At 49.0% G+C, this 17,577-nt stretch overlaps 5 protein-coding genes across 5 annotated transcripts; 4 read left to right on the top strand and 1 right to left on the bottom strand.

Moving 5' to 3' along the window:
- Positions 1–1,692: 1,692 nt before the first annotated feature.
- Positions 1,693–6,434, top strand: T069G_05804 (uncharacterized protein; the record flags this gene model as incomplete). The annotated part of the gene is made up of 5 exons (XM_056173014.1): positions 1,693–1,945; positions 1,994–2,434; positions 2,548–3,207; positions 3,289–4,633; positions 4,691–6,434. The coding sequence occupies 5 exons, from the start codon at positions 1,693–1,695 to the stop codon at positions 6,432–6,434; spliced, it is 4,443 nt and encodes a 1,480-aa protein (XP_056029872.1).
- Positions 6,435–7,264: 830 nt separating this feature from the next.
- On the top strand, positions 7,265–7,880 carry T069G_05803 (ubiquitin-conjugating enzyme domain-containing protein; the record flags this gene model as incomplete). Its single annotated transcript, XM_056173013.1, has 3 exons — positions 7,265–7,312; positions 7,391–7,544; positions 7,612–7,880. 3 exons carry the CDS (start codon positions 7,265–7,267, stop codon positions 7,878–7,880), a joined length of 471 nt encoding a protein of 156 aa, XP_056029871.1.
- A 797-nt stretch (positions 7,881–8,677) lies between these two features.
- On the top strand, positions 8,678–10,978 carry T069G_05802 (sec1 family domain-containing protein; the record flags this gene model as incomplete). Its single annotated transcript, XM_056173012.1, has 4 exons — positions 8,678–8,755; positions 8,827–9,022; positions 9,207–10,796; positions 10,860–10,978. The coding sequence occupies 4 exons, from the start codon at positions 8,678–8,680 to the stop codon at positions 10,976–10,978; spliced, it is 1,983 nt and encodes a 660-aa protein (XP_056029870.1).
- Positions 10,979–11,775: 797 nt separating this feature from the next.
- T069G_05801 (flavin containing amine oxidoreductase domain-containing protein) lies at positions 11,776–15,215 on the top strand (the record flags this gene model as incomplete). Its single annotated transcript, XM_056173011.1, has 2 exons — positions 11,776–12,107; positions 12,257–15,215. 2 exons carry the CDS (start codon positions 11,776–11,778, stop codon positions 15,213–15,215), a joined length of 3,291 nt encoding a protein of 1,096 aa, XP_056029869.1.
- Positions 15,216–15,717: 502 nt separating this feature from the next.
- T069G_05800 (ATP synthase domain-containing protein) lies at positions 15,718–16,971 on the bottom strand (the record flags this gene model as incomplete). Its single annotated transcript, XM_056173010.1, has 4 exons — positions 15,718–15,846; positions 15,915–16,048; positions 16,114–16,682; positions 16,919–16,971. 4 exons carry the CDS (start codon positions 16,969–16,971, stop codon positions 15,718–15,720), a joined length of 885 nt encoding a protein of 294 aa, XP_056029868.1.
- Positions 16,972–17,577: the final 606 nt, after the last annotated feature.

Below are 17,577 nucleotides of genomic sequence, written 5' to 3'. Positions count from 1 at the left end.
TTGCCTCGTCTATCATCGACATTGAGGCGAATTTGGCCGCCTGAAGGATGCGTCACCGAACAATACACAATCATGCGCCGCAGAGAAAACTGCATGTGGAATTGAAGCAACTCCATAATGGCACAGGTGCACCTCCTAGGTAGAATGCCAGGCCCCCAAATACACTGCTTATGACCGCATATGATGATTATAACCAACCAGTGCTTTATTTGGATCCTTTGTTTGCCCTGGCTTGCCTCTACATCCTCAATTCATCATTTCCCCAATATCCATATTTTTTTTTTGAGTATCCTTGAAATATGTTCCTCTCGGGTTTTGGTTTCGTTTTCCGCCATTCTGCCAATAGAAAGTTGGTATCTGCGAAGGCTTTCATCTGTTTTAACTGATCTACTTACGGTATAAGCTAAACTTGCATCATGTATCCCAGGCCCAGTAAACGTGGACTAGCAATATCTCAATGACTAGGTACTCATCATACAGTTATGACCATATGCAATTTCCTAGATGGCGTCTTAGCCAGTAAACCTGGTTTAGTCAAGCAATATTTCTGTGTTCTCTACAAGCTGCTCACTTCGCGTCATATAACCAGGCCGTATTGGGTATTTCGCAAGGCGTTTTGCAATTATGCCTCGCCCAATATCATTGCAACACCAGCCGATGGACGCGAATATCCCTACCGCCCTTTCAATTTGCATGGATGGCTTTTTTCGGACAGCTGCTGATTCCATTACCAGAGGATTGAAATATTGAGAAATGATCACTTCACTATTTTCCATGCGCATAGAGCGGGTAGCTACCAAAACCCTGCTCTTTTCCAAACTACTTATTGTGCTCTTTTGAGAAATACGGCCGGGCATAAATATTTGCCACTCACTATGTCCTCGTCTTCTGTTGTTTTCATGGGATGCCTAACACAAACTTCGTTATTATCTTTAAAGTAATATTCTTGTCTATAATATTACATGCTGTAATAGCTGTATAAGAAATACCTCCGCTTCGATATGCACATAGAATAAGAACATCTTTTGGTAGTGATTGGCTTCATAGGTAGGTACCATAATATGCAGTTGGTTGTATCTTGCATTGGTGCCAGAAATATATTGGTGCAATAGCCGCTCAGGCTATTTTATATGGACCAATGTTTCTAGCATCGGCGGTTACCCAGAAGATACCGGCGACTCTGCTCTGTTAAATAAAATTCAATCGTCCGCACCGGTTTCTTTTTTTTCTCCCTCCTGTTTGTTCATAGATTGAAGGTGTAATATACATTTCTCTCCTCTAATGTTTTCGCTGTGGTAGTGATATTTTTTTTGGTCAATTTGTTTAGCATGAGCCAATCCCAAGTCACTAACACGGAGCGATCCATGCCCATAACTGCTGCTCCGGCCTCCGGTACTACTCCGAGCGTATCTAAGGTAACAGAAAGTGTCTACAGTAGACATTTGTGCTTAGTAGCTTTCCATTTGACTGTATTACTGATAAATAGAATGGGAACAGGCACAAAGATCTAAAGATGGCCATACCAAATCGTCATGGCTCAGCAGCATTCTCTCAAAGCCAGCCCCCTTTTCTCTAGCTTCGAGACGCCGCAAACCTTCTGTACCAGAAGCTCCGCCAAAGCCCAAAAAAAGCAAAGGTTCCCTTGGATTGAGCACACTGTATGAGCCACCAGATGGTGCTGTGATAGCAGAGATGATCTTCATCCATGGCCTAGGGGGAGGCTCTATAAAAACTTGGTGCGACTCATCCGGGCCGGCTGCTCCAAGCTGTTGGCCACGGGACTGGCTACCGGCCGATGCAGAGTTTAAGCATGTTCGAATTCATACATTTGGCTATGAAGCTGATTGGAGAGAGCGAACGCCCAGCATATTATCAGTTCATGATTTTGCCCAATCCCTACTTGGAGAGATAAAAAATCACCATCTTATCAAGCGGAGCGACGCTGGTATTGTGTTTGTTGGTCACAGCATGGGCGGATGCGTGGCCAAAAAAGCTTATATCCTAGCACGACAAGATCCCATCTGCGCAGATCTTGCCAGCCGATTCCATTCGATGTTCTTTCTTGCTACCCCTCATCGTGGCTCCGAGCTGGGCAAAGTCCTGCGAAACTTACTGTTAGTGACAGGAGTTTCCAAGCCATATGTCAAGGATCTGGTGGCCAATTCAGGCCCTGTGCTAGAAGTGAACGAGACGTTTCACCAGTTTGCCTCAGATCTACATCTCTGGTCTTTTTACGAGAGCTTACCGATGTCAGATTTCTCAAATATACTAGTTGTTGATAAGCACTCTGCTACACTCGGGTTCGATAATGAGAGCGTGTCATTCATGGACGCGGACCATCGTACCATTTGCAAATTCAGACATCAGTCAGATCACAATTACAAAAAGGTGCGCAACGCACTACTGAGTGCGGTAGAGATGATCAAATCTAACTGTAAGGAATCCACTAAATCCAGCTGCTTTGCATCGATGTGAAGGGTTATTTCGGACGTGTATACATATTTGAAGAGTGTCTATGGCTAACTTCTGTGCTCACGTGTGATACAGCGCCTATAATGGCTGCTAAAGCCAGACTGAGTCCTTATTTGGGAGTCGACGATACGTTTGAGGATGATCTGAATCTGCATCGCGAAAGCAGGCACCCCGAGTCGTGTGCTTGGGTCGTTGAAAACTCCGGTTTCCGTAACTGGACAACACTTCATCCAGAATCGCCGCCTGTCTATTGGCTCGTTGCTGGAATAGGAACAGGAAAATCAGTCATATGCAGCCGCATCGTGGACTATCTTCAGAGAGAGTCTATACGATGCAGCTACTATTTTATCAAGCGAGGAAAGGGGAATACGCATGACTTATCCAATCTTCTTATGAGCATGGCCTTACAAATGGCGCTACAAGATGCGCAAGTTCGACAGGCCATTATTCGCCTTCAAGAAAAGGGCGTGTCTTGGGAAGAGCAGACAGACAAGCTGATATGGAGAAAGCTATTTCAAGAGACCATATTCAATATTCAGTCACCGTCGCCCCATTTCTGGATCATTGATGGATTAGATGAGTATTCCAGATCTTCGGACATTTTTCGACTCCTTGAACAGATCCCCCAGCATCTTCGCGTATTCATTACAAGCCAATATACCCAAGAAATACAAGAAGGCATGCTTTCATTGGGCCAGCGGGTTTCAATATGGATGATCGATTCTCAGGATACTGGTAAGCTCTTATATATTCTACGAAACGAATTGCCAACATCTGGGAGTACATGACCGCTGACTATGTATGTTTACATCAAAGTGGCTGACATGCGATCCGTCGTCAAAGCAAGGCTTACGCAACTTAGGCACTTGGAAACCGGGGATCTGGTCTCTCGAATCGTTGATAAATCTAACGGCTCCTTCATTTGGATCCGTCTGGTCCTTCAAGAGCTTGAAACGGCATTTACCAAAGAGGATGTTGAGGCTATATTGGAAGAAGTCCCCAGTGATCTGCACGAAATGTACGCCAGAATCCTCAAATCCATTGAAAAAGACAAACGTCGAGCTAAACTGGCAAAGTCAATCCTCAGATGGATAACCCTGGCCCAACGACCAATGACGATTGAGGAGCTTCGTGGTGCTGTGCACATGGATATCCAAGCTTTACCACAGAAGATGGTCCATGCTGCTGTTGTTGCATGTGGAGAATTCATCTTGATAGATCAAAGTCAAAGATTGCATCTCATTCACGAAACAGCAAGACAGTTCCTCTACCGGGTAGATCTTGGATCGCAATTTGCTATAGAGCCAGCCAAGGACCACGGACATCTCGCAGCACTTTGCATATCGTATTTGGCAAAGCACCTGGGGATCGAACAGTCTATGCGCCGCATCGATTCTTCTTTTCTTTGGTATGCATCGGAATGCTTTTCGCAACATATAGTCAAGTCAAATGCGGGGGAGTATACGTCTTCTGACACCATAACCCAGTTCCTAGACAGCTGGGTTTTGTATTGGATCGAGGGCTTGGCTCGAAGGCAAAAACTTGGAGTTGCTATTCGATCGGCTATTGATCTAGAAAAATACGCAGATTGTGGTACAAAGGAGGGAATCTGGTCAAATCATGATATTTTGCGCCTCAAGGATTGGACGACAGACGTCTCACGAGTCGTGATGAATTTTCGGGAGCCGTTGCTCAAGAGCCCCGCGTCAATCCACAGTCTTGTGCCTCTATTTTGTCCTACTCGATCAATGATTTATCGCCACACTTCTTCCTCTGGGGACATGGAACTAGCCATAGTTGGCCAGCAAGATCTCAGGTGGGACGAGTGTCTAATGCACACTGAACACGATGCGATGGTGGAAGTTGTCACATGTGGACAATGTCACATCGCCATCGGCTTATCTACCGGATATATCACTGTTTATGACATTATCTTACTTCAAAGTACCATCGAGGTCAAGTTCTTGAATTCCCACTTGAAGCTAATTGGCTTCGGATGTGATGATAAATATCTAGCTGCTACCGGTTTTGGCAAAGCTGCCATTTGGGAAACCAAGACTGGCACGCTGAGATATACCTTCGATTGTGGTTCGGTTCTATCGTTCAGCTTTAGCATGGACCAGTTTATCACCATTTCTTCATCTGGTTCGACAGAGATAAGGTGAGCATTGCGATTAGCCCTGATATGGATCCTGTTCTTTTTCTCATACCCCTTTAGGAATCTTAAACCCGCAGAATCACGCGTGCTTCAGTGGAGTGCATTTGACAATTCTCTTATTGAGGCAACTTTACCATCTTCAGCAGCATGCGAAGCCAAATTCGATGAGTGTTGTCCGCGCCGCTTCGGAGTCGCCTTTTACAGCAGCGGCGATATCTACATTTTGGATATCGATACATTATCTGTCCTAGGTACCCTACGAGAGCCCGGAATGAATCTTGTAAAAGAATTCTCATTTAATCCTGGCCCTGGAAAAGCCCTTCTTGCTGCTCTATACACTGGTGGTGGGATTGCCATATTCGATACCAACACTATGAGCCAAATATATTTTGGGCCAGATATGTTTGCAAATCATGTGTCCTGGACTTCGGATGGAGATCACCTTATCATAGGCACTGGAGAAATTGCCTACACACTTGAAATATACAAAATGCAAACTTCGGATCTTGTCAGCCTCGAATTAATATGCCAAGTTGACCATCCTGGAACCCCCGTCACGCCTCTTGTAGTCGCTAGCAAGGGAAAACATGTCGTTGGTGCGCACAGTCGTCAGAGCCGCGTATGGGAATTCTCAGCGCTTGATTTGCAAGACAAAGAAGAAGATACGTCCGTTGATGCTGGGTGTCATAAGCCTGAGCTGCTGTCTCGGGATTCATGGGCAACCACCGGATCACGGAAGGCTATTATTACGGTCATGGCTCTCTCTGATGACGGCCGTGTTGTAATTTGTGGTACGGATACTGGCGATGTTGTTACTTTCTCTACTCTAGATGGATCATGCGTCGCACAACTTCATCAAAGGCACGATTGCGCAATTACCAGCCTTGTGTTGGTTCAGGATAAGCATGAAGACTTGGTCATCACAGGAGACGAAGAAGGATTCGTAATAGTTGCCAAGGGTCTACATGAGCGATGCCAATGGGGTGACGTTGAAGTTGATTTTGAGAAAAGATGTGGCAATATGGTTGAGCAACTGCTCCTGAGCCCATCCAAGGACAGGTTGCTCATCATCACACTGTCTGGATCTGAACTCTGGGAATTGCCGTCCAACGAGCTATTGCACAGTCTGCGAGTGCCCAAGAGCTCAGCAAACCTACGGCGAGCAGTACAGTTCCCCTTGATGAAAGATAGGTTTATCATCTTGGAAAATTCGTCGAGTCACGTTTTCTACTGGCACAATTTTGAACGCCCTTCAGAGGGATCAATAAGCCTACATAGAGATGGGCGATTACCCGAACCAGAGTATGTTACCAACACATCCTATCTCTGCAACGACCATGTGTTCGTAGAGAAGCTGGCCGATCCCTTAACCGGCACTCGCACGAATTGCTGGGACACGAATAATTTCTTGGGTAGTGATGGTGCAGTGGAAGTCAGCCCAAGGCGTGGATTACAGACTCTGAGCTGTGTATTAGGCGATGTTATCTCCGTCACTGAAGATACTCTTGTGTTCCTTCATAAGGATAGATGGATTTGTACTGTGGACTTGAACACTTTTCCTCTTACCATGGAAGTGAAGCGGCATTTCTTCATCCCTCCGGAATGGGTAAGCATATTAGGCACAGTCATATGCACCCTCACTCCGGAAAATAACTTGGTTTTTGCCACCAAGCAACATATAGTCATCGTCAAGAGGTGGATGGGAATATGGGAGACCGATCTGCTTGGACATTTCGACATGGACGCCGAACTTGAAGAATATAGAGAAACTGATATCTGGGTAACAGGACGGCCGCTTCGGTGACGCTGAGAACTTGCGCATGGTATATTGATGTGACATTATTTCTTTAATTGAATATGTAATATGTTTATGTAGTTATGAAAGGTTCCGGGTTGACTTTTAGGATCTGAGAGTAAAGGGGCTATATTAAATCGCAACTGCGTTTAGCTTTGAGCAAAAGTTGCACGAACCTCGGAGAAAAAGAGCCTTGTATATAAATGAATAAGCTACTATCTGCTTAGTCGGTAGGTAATCCATGAAGGGACTATACACAATGTAATATGATATGGCATTGTTAATATGGGGTTCTTGCATATATATCAACCTATAAGTCGGTTTTACGGCCGGCCTGCACTCTACACTCACCAGATGCATGCGTCAACAAGCGCTTACTATACTGCTCTGGTGACCTCGAGTCCTACGGGAACAATCGCATCCTTGGCAAGGCTTCTATCCGGTTGGGAACAGAATAGTCGCGTGTGAGGTCTAATAATTGTTTTGTGTGTAAGGTATGAAGTAATGGTTGATTCAATCTCCGTGTCTCAAAACATTCACTGCAGACGCCGGCGGTTTAATTGTCCCGCCACACAGAGGCTGCACGCACTAAATTTTGGCAGTTGGTTCACTGTTCCCTTCCACAGCTGCTGCGCCTACGCGAGCGCCACACTTGAGCTGCCTTGGACCCCTCCGACGCATTTAAAACAGCCCGTCAGGTTGCCGCTCCGACTTGATCTCTTAGTACATATTACTCCATACCTCTGGAAGCCTTGCTTGCTCGACAACCCAAACAAACACCGACTCGTTATTGCTATTTGCTTGGGCGCCTCTTAACAGATCCCCTCTCGACTGACAGAATGGCTACGAGCATGCGAACGAAAAGAGTGGCCAAGGAGCGTCAGAAGGTACTTTGTCTTCTCCCTCGCCCACTCCCATGCCGGTACCAGGCTCGTATCAAAGATTTAAGCGCTGACCATCGGCAGATTGATAAGTTCGGCCTGCCTCCTGGCATCGAGCTCGTAGACGGCAACGACTTGAAAGAGTGGCTCTTTGATATTCGCGTCTTGGATAACAACCCTCTATATAACGGCAATGTCTACCAGCTGAAATTCGTCTTCTCCGATTCGTATCCTATAGGTAATCCTGTTCTGCCAGCTCCCCGCATCACCCACCATGGAACCGGTCGTCTAACAAGCATTTCAAGAACCCCCCGAAGTCACCTTTGTAGACAGACCAGCTCGGCCAGTCCCCATGCATCCACACATCTACTCGAACGGAATAATATGCCTTGATCTTTTGGGCAACCAAGGATGGAGCCCAGTCCAAAGCGCGGAGAGCGTCTGCATGAGCATACAAAGCATGCTCACGAGCAACAATAAGAACGAGCGACCACCTGGCGACGAAGAGTTTGTGCGCGGGAACAAGCAGCGGCCCCGAGATATAGAATTCTTATACCACGACAACACCGTGTAACGATCTTATCTTCATGGACTACAGGGGTTTCTTTCTTTTTTCTCTGTTATTGGTTTACTTCTGGCGGATTCTTGCATTATTTCAGCAGCCGCGAGGGCTCATCGGCGTTTTACAATCACGTAAATGTGACACAGGAATAGGCATTTGTTACGGCAATCTGAGGCTTTCTTCTGCTGATTCTCGAGGCTAAGCGATCTTTTCCTTTTCCCTTTCTTTTTTTGGGGTTTTCTTCAGCAGTTTTATGGAGCGGTGTGTTTTTTATTCTCACGTCGCCTCCTCACACAAAATCGACGACAAAGGCATCGGGCGCATGCACGGCGCAACTGGGGCAATGGCTGGCGAGGAAAGCGCATGTAACCTTGTTTTCCCAACCTAGAAGATGCATTTACGTATACTCGGAAGTTCATAGAATTGATTTCTCTTCTTCAAGATTTGTATTACATCTCTGCTGTCGTCAGGGTCCTTTTTCTTCTTCTTTCGCTTCTGTGATAGACGGCAAGGGAAAAATTCTCATCATGGCATGACGGGCCTCCATCTGCCGACATGTGCCCAAAGGGTACATATGACGTCGTCGCTCAGTCTCTGCCTCTGCCTCATAGACCAGCCTGCTAATTTGTAGCGACCACAGTCACTAAAGCCGCAAGCTGCGGGGCCCCCCGCCGGCGCTTCACCGCCCGCTGACAAGGGGCCGAGTTGAGCCACACCTCGCATCTCGTGCAACCTGCCACTAGAATAGAGCTCCCGAGCTGCCTCATCCAAAACCCCCCACGAGCTCCCCGCTTGCACGGCCAGCAATCATGGCTCCGCGCGCGGAATTCAGCACCGAGCAGATCCGGGGCAAAGCGCGCAAGGACCTGCTCTACCTGCTCGAGGGTGTAAGTAAGGCTCACTGTCTCTGTCTAGGGACCTTCCCGGCTGCTAAACACACAGCTTGACGTTTCTGTAGGTCCGCGGCAAGAAGAACCTCGTATTTGACCGCAGCCTGGTCGGCCCCATCGGCACAATCGTCAAGGTTGCTACGCTCCAAGAGTATGGCGTCGATAAGTTCTTTATTCTCGAGAATAACAACGTGGATGCGAGCCAGCGCAATGTCGTCTTTGTGGCTCGTGGAGAATGCGGCCGACATGCAGAGGCCATAGCAGGTAAGATACGGGTTGCGGTGCAGATCAGATGCGGTGCGGTGCGATATGATGTGGTGACCAGTTCTCACTGGCCACATCGAATATCTGCCGTCGTACGTGTGAAATCGAAATCAAAACTACTAGCTAGCTATCCGGTGTAGTTCTTGTCCTGGCCGAGTGAGCTGACGCACATGTGCCTCTACAGCTCAGATCAAACGAATTCAGCGGGAAAGCCAGACGACTCATGATTTCCACATATTCTGGGTGCCCCGGCGCACTCTTGTATCCGACCAACTGCTCGAGGAAGCTGGCATTCTCGGCGACGTCAACATATCCGAGCTACCACTGCTCTTTTTCCCGCTTGAAGATGACGTCTTATCGCTTGAGTTAGAGGATTCCTTCAAGGACCTCTACTTGTCCAAAGATGTCACTCCAAACTTTCTCATGGCCAAGGCACTCATGGAAGTGCAGCAGAACCATGGCTTGTTCCCAAGAATCATTGGTAAAGGCGACAATGCGAAGCGGGTGGCCGATCTCCTCGTTCGTATGCGTCAAGAGCGGCTGGCGGGCGAGAATGGAAGCGACGTCAAGACGGCACTCACCCCCAGCACGACCAACGAGAGCGTCATAATTATCGATCGTGAAGTCGACTTTGTCACCCCGTTGCTCACGCAGCTAACATATGAGGGTCTCATTGATGAGATTTTTGAAATTCAGAATAACCAGGCCAAGGTTGACACGACCATTGTGGGAGCACCGGCGCAGTCTTCCGCGGCCACATCACAGAGCAGAAAACGGACGGTTCAGCTCGACTCCAGCGATAAATTATACGAGCAGTTACGCAATGCAAATTTTGCCATCGTGGGCGGGCTGCTCAACAAGGTCGCGAGACGCCTACAAAAGGTCCAAACTGATTACGAGAGCAAGCATAAGACCAAGACAATTGCCGAGCTCAAAGAATTCGTGAGCCAACTACCTGGCTACCAACAAGAACACCAGAGCGCGAGGATACACACCGGTCTCGCTGAGGAAATCATCAAGCACACGCGGACAGATCTATTCAAGGGCCTTCTGGAGGTTCAGCAGAATCTTGCTGCCGGTGCCGATCCATCGTCGCAATTCGACGGCATCGAAGAGCTGATAGCCAGAGACGCTCCCCTACGAGAGACGCTTCGGCTGCTCTGTATATACTCGTGCATATCTGGGGGTATCAAGCCCAAGGACTTGGAGCAGTTCAAACGCCTAATACTTCAAGGGTATGGCTATCAGCACCTCCTCACGCTCAACAACTTGGAGAAGCTGCAACTATTCCTATCGCGCTCATCTCCACTTGCGGGTATGATCCCCATGACGGGGAATTCTGGTGCTGATGGGAACAAAACCAATTACACGTATCTACGAAAGCAGCTACGGCTGATTGTCGATGAAGTGCAAGAGGACGATCCCAACGACATCGCATACGTGTATAGCGGCTATGCCCCTCTTTCGATCCGACTTGTACAATGTATCCTTCAGAAACAGTACCTGCTGTCTATAACGAAGGGCACCGTCTCAGCGAATACTGGCGGCGGTGCCCCCGGAGCAGGAACACAAGGATGGCAAGGATTCGACGACGCTGTCAAGCACGTTCGAGGGCAGACTTTCTATGAACTTCAGAAGGGCGAGGACAAGGCGGTCAAGGCAAGGGCCCTCTTGTCCGGCAGCGGACATAAGCAGACAGTCTTTGTGGTCTTCATCGGAGGAGTCACGTTTACTGAGATTGCCGCGTTGAGATTTATCGCGAAGCAAGAAGAAGGTAAGCGAAATCGAGGCGTGGTACGGGTCTATCCAGTGCTCACGGCTAACTTTTTTTTTTCAGGTCGGAGAAATATTGTCATCTGTGCGACTTCTATAATTAGCGGGAACCGCATGATGGACGCGGCAATCGAGAAAGAAGCGTTCGCGCGCAAGGAGGCGGCGCTGCCCAACAGCCCTTAGGCTCAAGGTTATCAGTGTCGTATACGATGTTTTGGAGTTGACGGCGTACTGGTTGGTGGGGGTTTATTCTCGTGGAGCATGAGAGCGTCTCGGTCAAGATTTGGCATGACTGCGTTTTTTCTTCTTCTCCTTTCTTCCCTTTTGAATCTTAATCGAGCTGTCTCGTCGCTGATGCATCAGTGGTTTGAAGTTGATTCCTCGCGAGATACTGGCGGACTTAGTTCATTAGAGCGCGCCCCACATCAGGGAGCGTCGCGATTGGATTGCTTGTCTCACGTGACCAGTGCCAATGCGATGAACTCGGCGTTCTTGAGGGGCCGCGATGAGCTGATGGCTCTATTATTTCCTGCTCATTGGCCCTTCCTTGGAGTAAAATACTGGCCACTGTGCCGCTGAACTTGATTCATTCCAGCCTGAAGACCCTCAATGGTCCGATAATCGATGACAGTGGCCCATTTTGGACTTGCATCGCAGCCTTGTAGCCACTACTCCTTTAGATACACTCCTTAGCCAGTGAAGCTCCAAACGACTTATTATTCCGCTTACAAAATAGGTATATACACCGCGAGTGAGAGCATCGGGGTCTCTTGGCTGACAACCCAACCAGACAGACAATTTTGATGGCAGACTCCATCATCATATGATGCGTCTACCCAGCGTCATGCTGTATGACTGTCATACTACCGAGTGTCGTCGTCGATGATCCCGTCTCCATTCCGACATCCGTAGCCTCTCATATATCGACACCGACCCTACCTAATCACTGTCAGAGCAGGTGCCTTGTTAGACCATTCGCCATGGCAACTGGTGTCGAAAATCATCTCAGTCTAGAAAAGGAAGTGCCGATTGGGCCGAGTTTTTCGTACCCGCAAGACGTCGACTCCTCGTCGCCAATATCAAGCCTAGCGCCGGAGTCTGTCACCCACAGCCAGAGCCAGAGCCAGAGCCAGATACCGGCGTCGCCCAGCAGCAGTTTAAGCTATCCCCAGGTATCGGGGCAGGGCTCGTCGGATGAGTCTTCAGAGGTCGCACCCGAGATTGTTGTGTGGACGGAAGATATGGATTTGAGCAGCAGCAGCCTATCAACCCATGACCCAGAAGACTCTTCTGGCATGCATCTTGATACGGAGTGAGTCTATGACCGCCGCCACCACCCTAAGAAAAAAAAAAAAAAAAAAGAAATCACGTCGTTGGAATCTTTCTTTTCTTTTTCCCCTTTCTTTTTGTTTATGTCTAGTTGTTAAAGGCTTATTCTAATTATTTTCAATCCTTGGGTAGTGATGAGAAGCATCAGCACGGCGATGATAGCCCGCTACCAGTCGAACCCACAGACGACCCCATTGCTGAGTCGTTCTCTTCTTCGCATTCCTCCCTAACAGACCTTTCAGACGCCTCATCGTCTCCTTCAATTGTCTCTAGTAAGGCTACGACACCTGTCGAGACTGAAATACCTAGTCGCCCACAGGTTGTTAGGGCGGCACAAAGCTTTTCGGCATCATCGCACCGCCATGATATTGAGCGTTTGACCTTCAACGTTCGGCCGAAGTCATCTGTCCCGACAGATATTCCATCCTACCAATATGCCAGCGAGTGCATTGCTGCCGCCGAATCATCGCGGCTAAATCCGTACGCGCTACATCCTGAAGAGTATCACTTCCTCCGGCATCACATATCCCACTCCCAAGTTACGACATACCTTAATATCAGAAACGGCATACTGCGCATATGGATGAAGCAGCCATCGGTCAGTGTAACACGGCACGAGGCGGTCGGATGTGCTAATGCGCGCTGGTTCGATGCTGCGAACGTGTGTTACGACTGGCTGATCCGTCGTGGATACATAAACTATGGCTGCGTGCAGCTTCCTGAACCCCAATCTGAACTCAGGGTCGAGCCCCCTACAAAGAAGCGAAAGACTATCGCTGTAATTGGAGCAGGCATCTCAGGCTTATCCTGCGCCAGGCAGCTAGATGGTCTCTTTAAACAGCACGCGGGCCACTTCTATGCAAGAGGTGAAGAGCCACCCAAGGTGATTCTTCTCGAAGGCAGAGGTCGCGTTGGAGGCAGAGTATATTCTCGAGAGTTCAAAACAAGAACAGCCGAGAGCGAAATTGAATTCAAGGGAAAGAGACATACCGCCGAGATGGGCGGCATGATTATCACGGGGTTTGATCGCGGCAATCCCTTGAATGTGATTGTCCGCGGTCAGCTGGGCATACCATATCATTCCCTTACTGCTGAGACTACAATTTACGACAGCAATGGCAAACCGGTAGACCCAATCAGGGATCTCCTGGTTGAAAAACTCTACAATGATTGTTTAGATCGCGTCAGCGAGTTCAAGTTCAAGTCCCAGCCATCCAAGTTGATTGAGGGCAACCGTGACCTAATCGATGATGGTCGGGATAGCCCCGGAGACGGCTCCAAGACGATAATGCAAGCTGAAGAGGCCACCGCTGCGCTTCCCGATGCTCCATCAGTGTCCCAACAAAACGTACCCGAGACAGTAAACATGGTTCCAGTCTCTGCAGATAAGCTAACGGGCCGAGTACATAACGAGCCTGGAGTCCCCGCAACTGTCAAGGCATCAGAAAAGGCAAGGTTGATGGGATGGAACATCAGACCGGGGGCGGCAGAGAAAGGCAACCTTGATTTAACACCCGCCACCGCTCTGGAAGGATCAACATTAGGATCAGTCTTGGACCACGCCATTACCCAGTACAAGAACATTGTTGATCTAAACGCACAAGACCACCGATTAATAAATTGGCACATTGCCAATCTAGAATATAGCAACGCTACAAATCTTCATAAGCTGAGCCTCGGCCTTTGGGACATTGATGCCGGCAACGAATGGGAGGGCAACCACACCATGGTTGTCGGCGGCTATCAGAGTGTCGCTCGTGGCCTGCTCCAATGTCCATCGCCGCTCGACATCATGACCAAGTTCCCAGTGCAGAAAATTACCTACAACGGCGAGGGTTTTGATGGAGTAGCTATAATTGAAAGCGAAGATGGTACACAAGTAGAGGCCAATGCCGTCGTCTGCACCATACCCCTTGGCGTCCTCAAGCAAGGCAGTATTGGCTTCGAGCCTCCGCTGCCTTCGGAGAAGGCGGATGCAATTGGTCGACTAGGGTTTGGTATCCTCAACAAGGTTGTCTTGCTTTACGACAAGGTGTTTTGGGATTCAGACAGACATATCTTTGGTGTACTCCGAGATGCGACCAACCGTCATAGCACATCCCAACAAGATTATAGCACAAATCGGGGACGCTTCTTTCAGTGGTTCAATGTCACCAATACAACTGGTCTACCCTGTCTAATCGCACTCATGGCCGGAGACGCTGGCTTTGACACAGAGCATACGAGTAATGATAGTCTCGTTGCCGAAGCCACGGAGATCTTGAGGAGCGTCTTTGGCAAAGACGTTCCTTATCCCATAGAGACGGTGGTGACGAGATGGGGTTCTGATCGGTTTGCCCGAGGCAGCTACTCTTCGGCTGCCCCCGATATGCTGCCAGAAGACTACAACGTCATGGCGCAACCTGCGGGCAATCTTTTTTTCGCTGGAGAGCATACCATCGGCACGCACCCAGCGACCGTTCACGGCGCATATTTATCAGGACTGCGTGCTGCATCCGAAGTCTTGGAAGCAATGATTGGGCCCATCGAGGTCCCGACTCCTCTCGTTCTCCCAAGGGACTCACTTTTGCTGCATAAACGTAAGGAGGCGGCCAAGGATCCCCGGCAGGCACGCTTAGAAGCATATGAGATAGAGGTATGGGAGCACGTCCTCTCCAAGATTGGCGACCGGCCATTGCGCCCGAACAAGGTGTCCGGTAGTGCCTACATCTTATTCAGCAAGGCTCATTTTGAAGCCGCGAAAAAGAAATGCGAAGAAAGCCGCAAACCCGGCAAGACACGGTCCCTGCCAAACGAGGTTCGCATAATGACATCTCGTATGTGGAAAGAGGCCACGCCGGACGAAAGAAAACCATATGAAGAACAGGCCGCTGAGCAGAAGAAGCTTTACCTTCAAGCGATGCAGGAGTACACTGAGCTGGCGGAGAAGTGGGATCGCCAAGCCATCGCGCTCCGAGCTGCCTACGAACAAGAGCATCCTAGCTTGCCCGGTCCGGAGGAAGGACCGGAGGATGCGTCTATGATGCAGAAGCATCGGCGGGCGAGGAACGTGAGTTATGCAGAGGGTGGAGACAGCGATGTGGAATTATAAAACTGACCACGGTCTCTTCGTTTGTGGCATTATATACCTGGTGTTTGGATGCTTCGGTCCCGCGGGATTTTGTAAAGGCGTTGATAAAAGTCCTGCTTGAGGATGGGTTCATATTACCTATCTAGGTGCTGCATGTTTATAGGACGAGGTATATAAATTAATCAATCAATCAATTGGAAGTCGTCATTAAATCATTCGTGATCCTCGAGCTCGCCAATACCGAGTCAAGTAATACAGTATGAGGATCAATCAATCATTCATTTATTTTTATTTCATCTTGATGCAACATTTCCGTTCGAGCTGGTATCTACTAAGAAAATTTATTTGTGGGTTTGATACACTGACTGGGGACACCGCGCTGGGTAACCTCTAGCTTTGTTATTACACAGGATGAAAAAAGTATGTAGTTTTTTCTTTTCTCTTTCTCCGGCGTGCCAGCTCTTTGCTTTCGTTCTACCGACAAAAAAAGAAGTAAAAAAATCAAAATTATATTTTTCTTTCTTTACATTTCTTCGGAGGCAATAGCACCAGTAATAATCTCGACCAGCTCTCCGGTAATGACAGCCTGTCGGGTACGGTTGTACAGAATCTGGTACTTGCCGATCATCTCACCAGCGTTCTTGGAGGCGTTCTGAGGGATTTAATCAGCATCGTTGAAAAAAAGAGTAGAATGAGAAAATTTTGTAATTAAAAACTTACCTCCATGGCGTTTCGTCGAGCAGACTGCTCGCAGGCGTGGCCCTCAGCCAGAGCCCAGTAGAGGGAGTTGGCAAGAGAGTACTCGCGCAGGTTGGCAAGGGCCTCATCCTCAACCTCAAAGGCGGAGATGTTGGCTATGTAGACGGTTAGCCTCATTTTGCATTTAAAAGATGGTAAAAGCGATAGAAGTGCGACATACGGGACTGAGAAATGGCCTCCTCGGAAAATGCCTCAATGAAGGTAGGCTCGTAGCTGGTGGCGTTGATGAACTTGTTGTACAGGATCTTGACATCCGTGTACTCAGTGGGCAGCAGGACGATCTGGTCGGCGATGGCCTGGGCATCGGCAAAGGTGGGAATGTCCTTGCCAATGCCGGCGAAGTTGAGCTGGATACCCTTGGCGTTGGTTCGCGACAGCTGGGCCTTGCACTTCTCGCCAATGATGACCAGGTCGAAAGGAGGCTCCTCAGCAGTCATGCGGCGGATGGTACGGCTCAAGCCAGAGTGAATACCACCGCAGAGACCCTTGTCGGAAGAGCAGACAATAACGAGGGACTTCTTCTCCTCAGCCTCGGCGGCAGTGGTCTCGGCGGACTTGAAGACCTCGTTGGAAGCCTCGCCGTACTTGCGGGAGTCGTTCATGCTGCGGGTAGCACGGGTGAGCTTGGTGGAGGCGACGACCTTCATGGTGTTGGTGATCTTCTCGATGTTTCGAATCGACTTCAAACGAGTCTCGATCTCACGGAGCGTCGCATAGGTGGCGGCAGTGCTGGGGCCAGCAGCAGCTCTGGAGCACTCATTGTTAGTCCTACATACGCTGATTGTAATTTTTATCTCTTCCCCGTCTTCTCCATAGAGAAAAATTCCATATGCTCTTGGCCAACTCTGGCGCTAGCTGTCGTCGAGGCGCTCATGGATCGCAAAACTCGAATCGCGGGCCATTTGAGGCTCCCGCGGCTATAACAAATTTCTTATAGATGCTAGTCGGAGGGAAGAAAAACTCACCGGGGAGCTGCAACGGCAGCTCGCAGAGCCGGTCGGGCAGCCCTTGACAACATTCTGGCAAGTGTGAAAAGTCAAACTAAGCCCTCTGGCCAACGCAGACCCAATTGATCGTGACGTGGATCAATTGACGGGGTGTTCGTGGGGATGCAGTTCGGGTTGGTGAGTGATTGCAGTTTTGCTCACTTTGCCGGCAAATCGACGGGAAAGCTCGGGTCCGGAGTACCTTGTACCTTCGTACCAGAATGCGGGCGGTGCAGCCTTGCTGTGCACTAACGCCGTTGGCAGCGCATCGCTAGCAAAAGTGTTATGCCACCTTTTCAGTAGCCCCCCGTTACAGAGATATCAAAAGTGGGTATATCCAATATTGCTATAACCCGCATTGCAGGGTAGGCATCGAAGCCGATTAGATGCATAAGGCTTTTCAAAGCCGAAAACACGAGGCGATCCTTCTTACACTCTTTTCCGCCAGCTTTTCTGCGTTCCTCAGGCTTTCTCTCGCCCGGGGCTGTCGAGGTTCACTTCTCGCCAGCCTTATCTGAATTTCGCAGATCTGTTCTCTTCTCTTTTCCCCCGAGTTTCCCTCGGCCTTACACTTTGCAATCGCGGCTGCAGCATTCCTTACGTTGCTCGCGCCTCATTCAGAGCCTTGCGTCCGCCGA

Source organism: Trichoderma breve, chromosome 3 (assembly GCF_028502605.1).
Source record: "Trichoderma breve strain T069 chromosome 3, whole genome shotgun sequence".
Lineage (NCBI taxonomy): Eukaryota > Fungi > Ascomycota > Sordariomycetes > Hypocreales > Hypocreaceae > Trichoderma > Trichoderma breve.
This window is presented reverse-complemented; position numbering and strand designations above follow the sequence as displayed.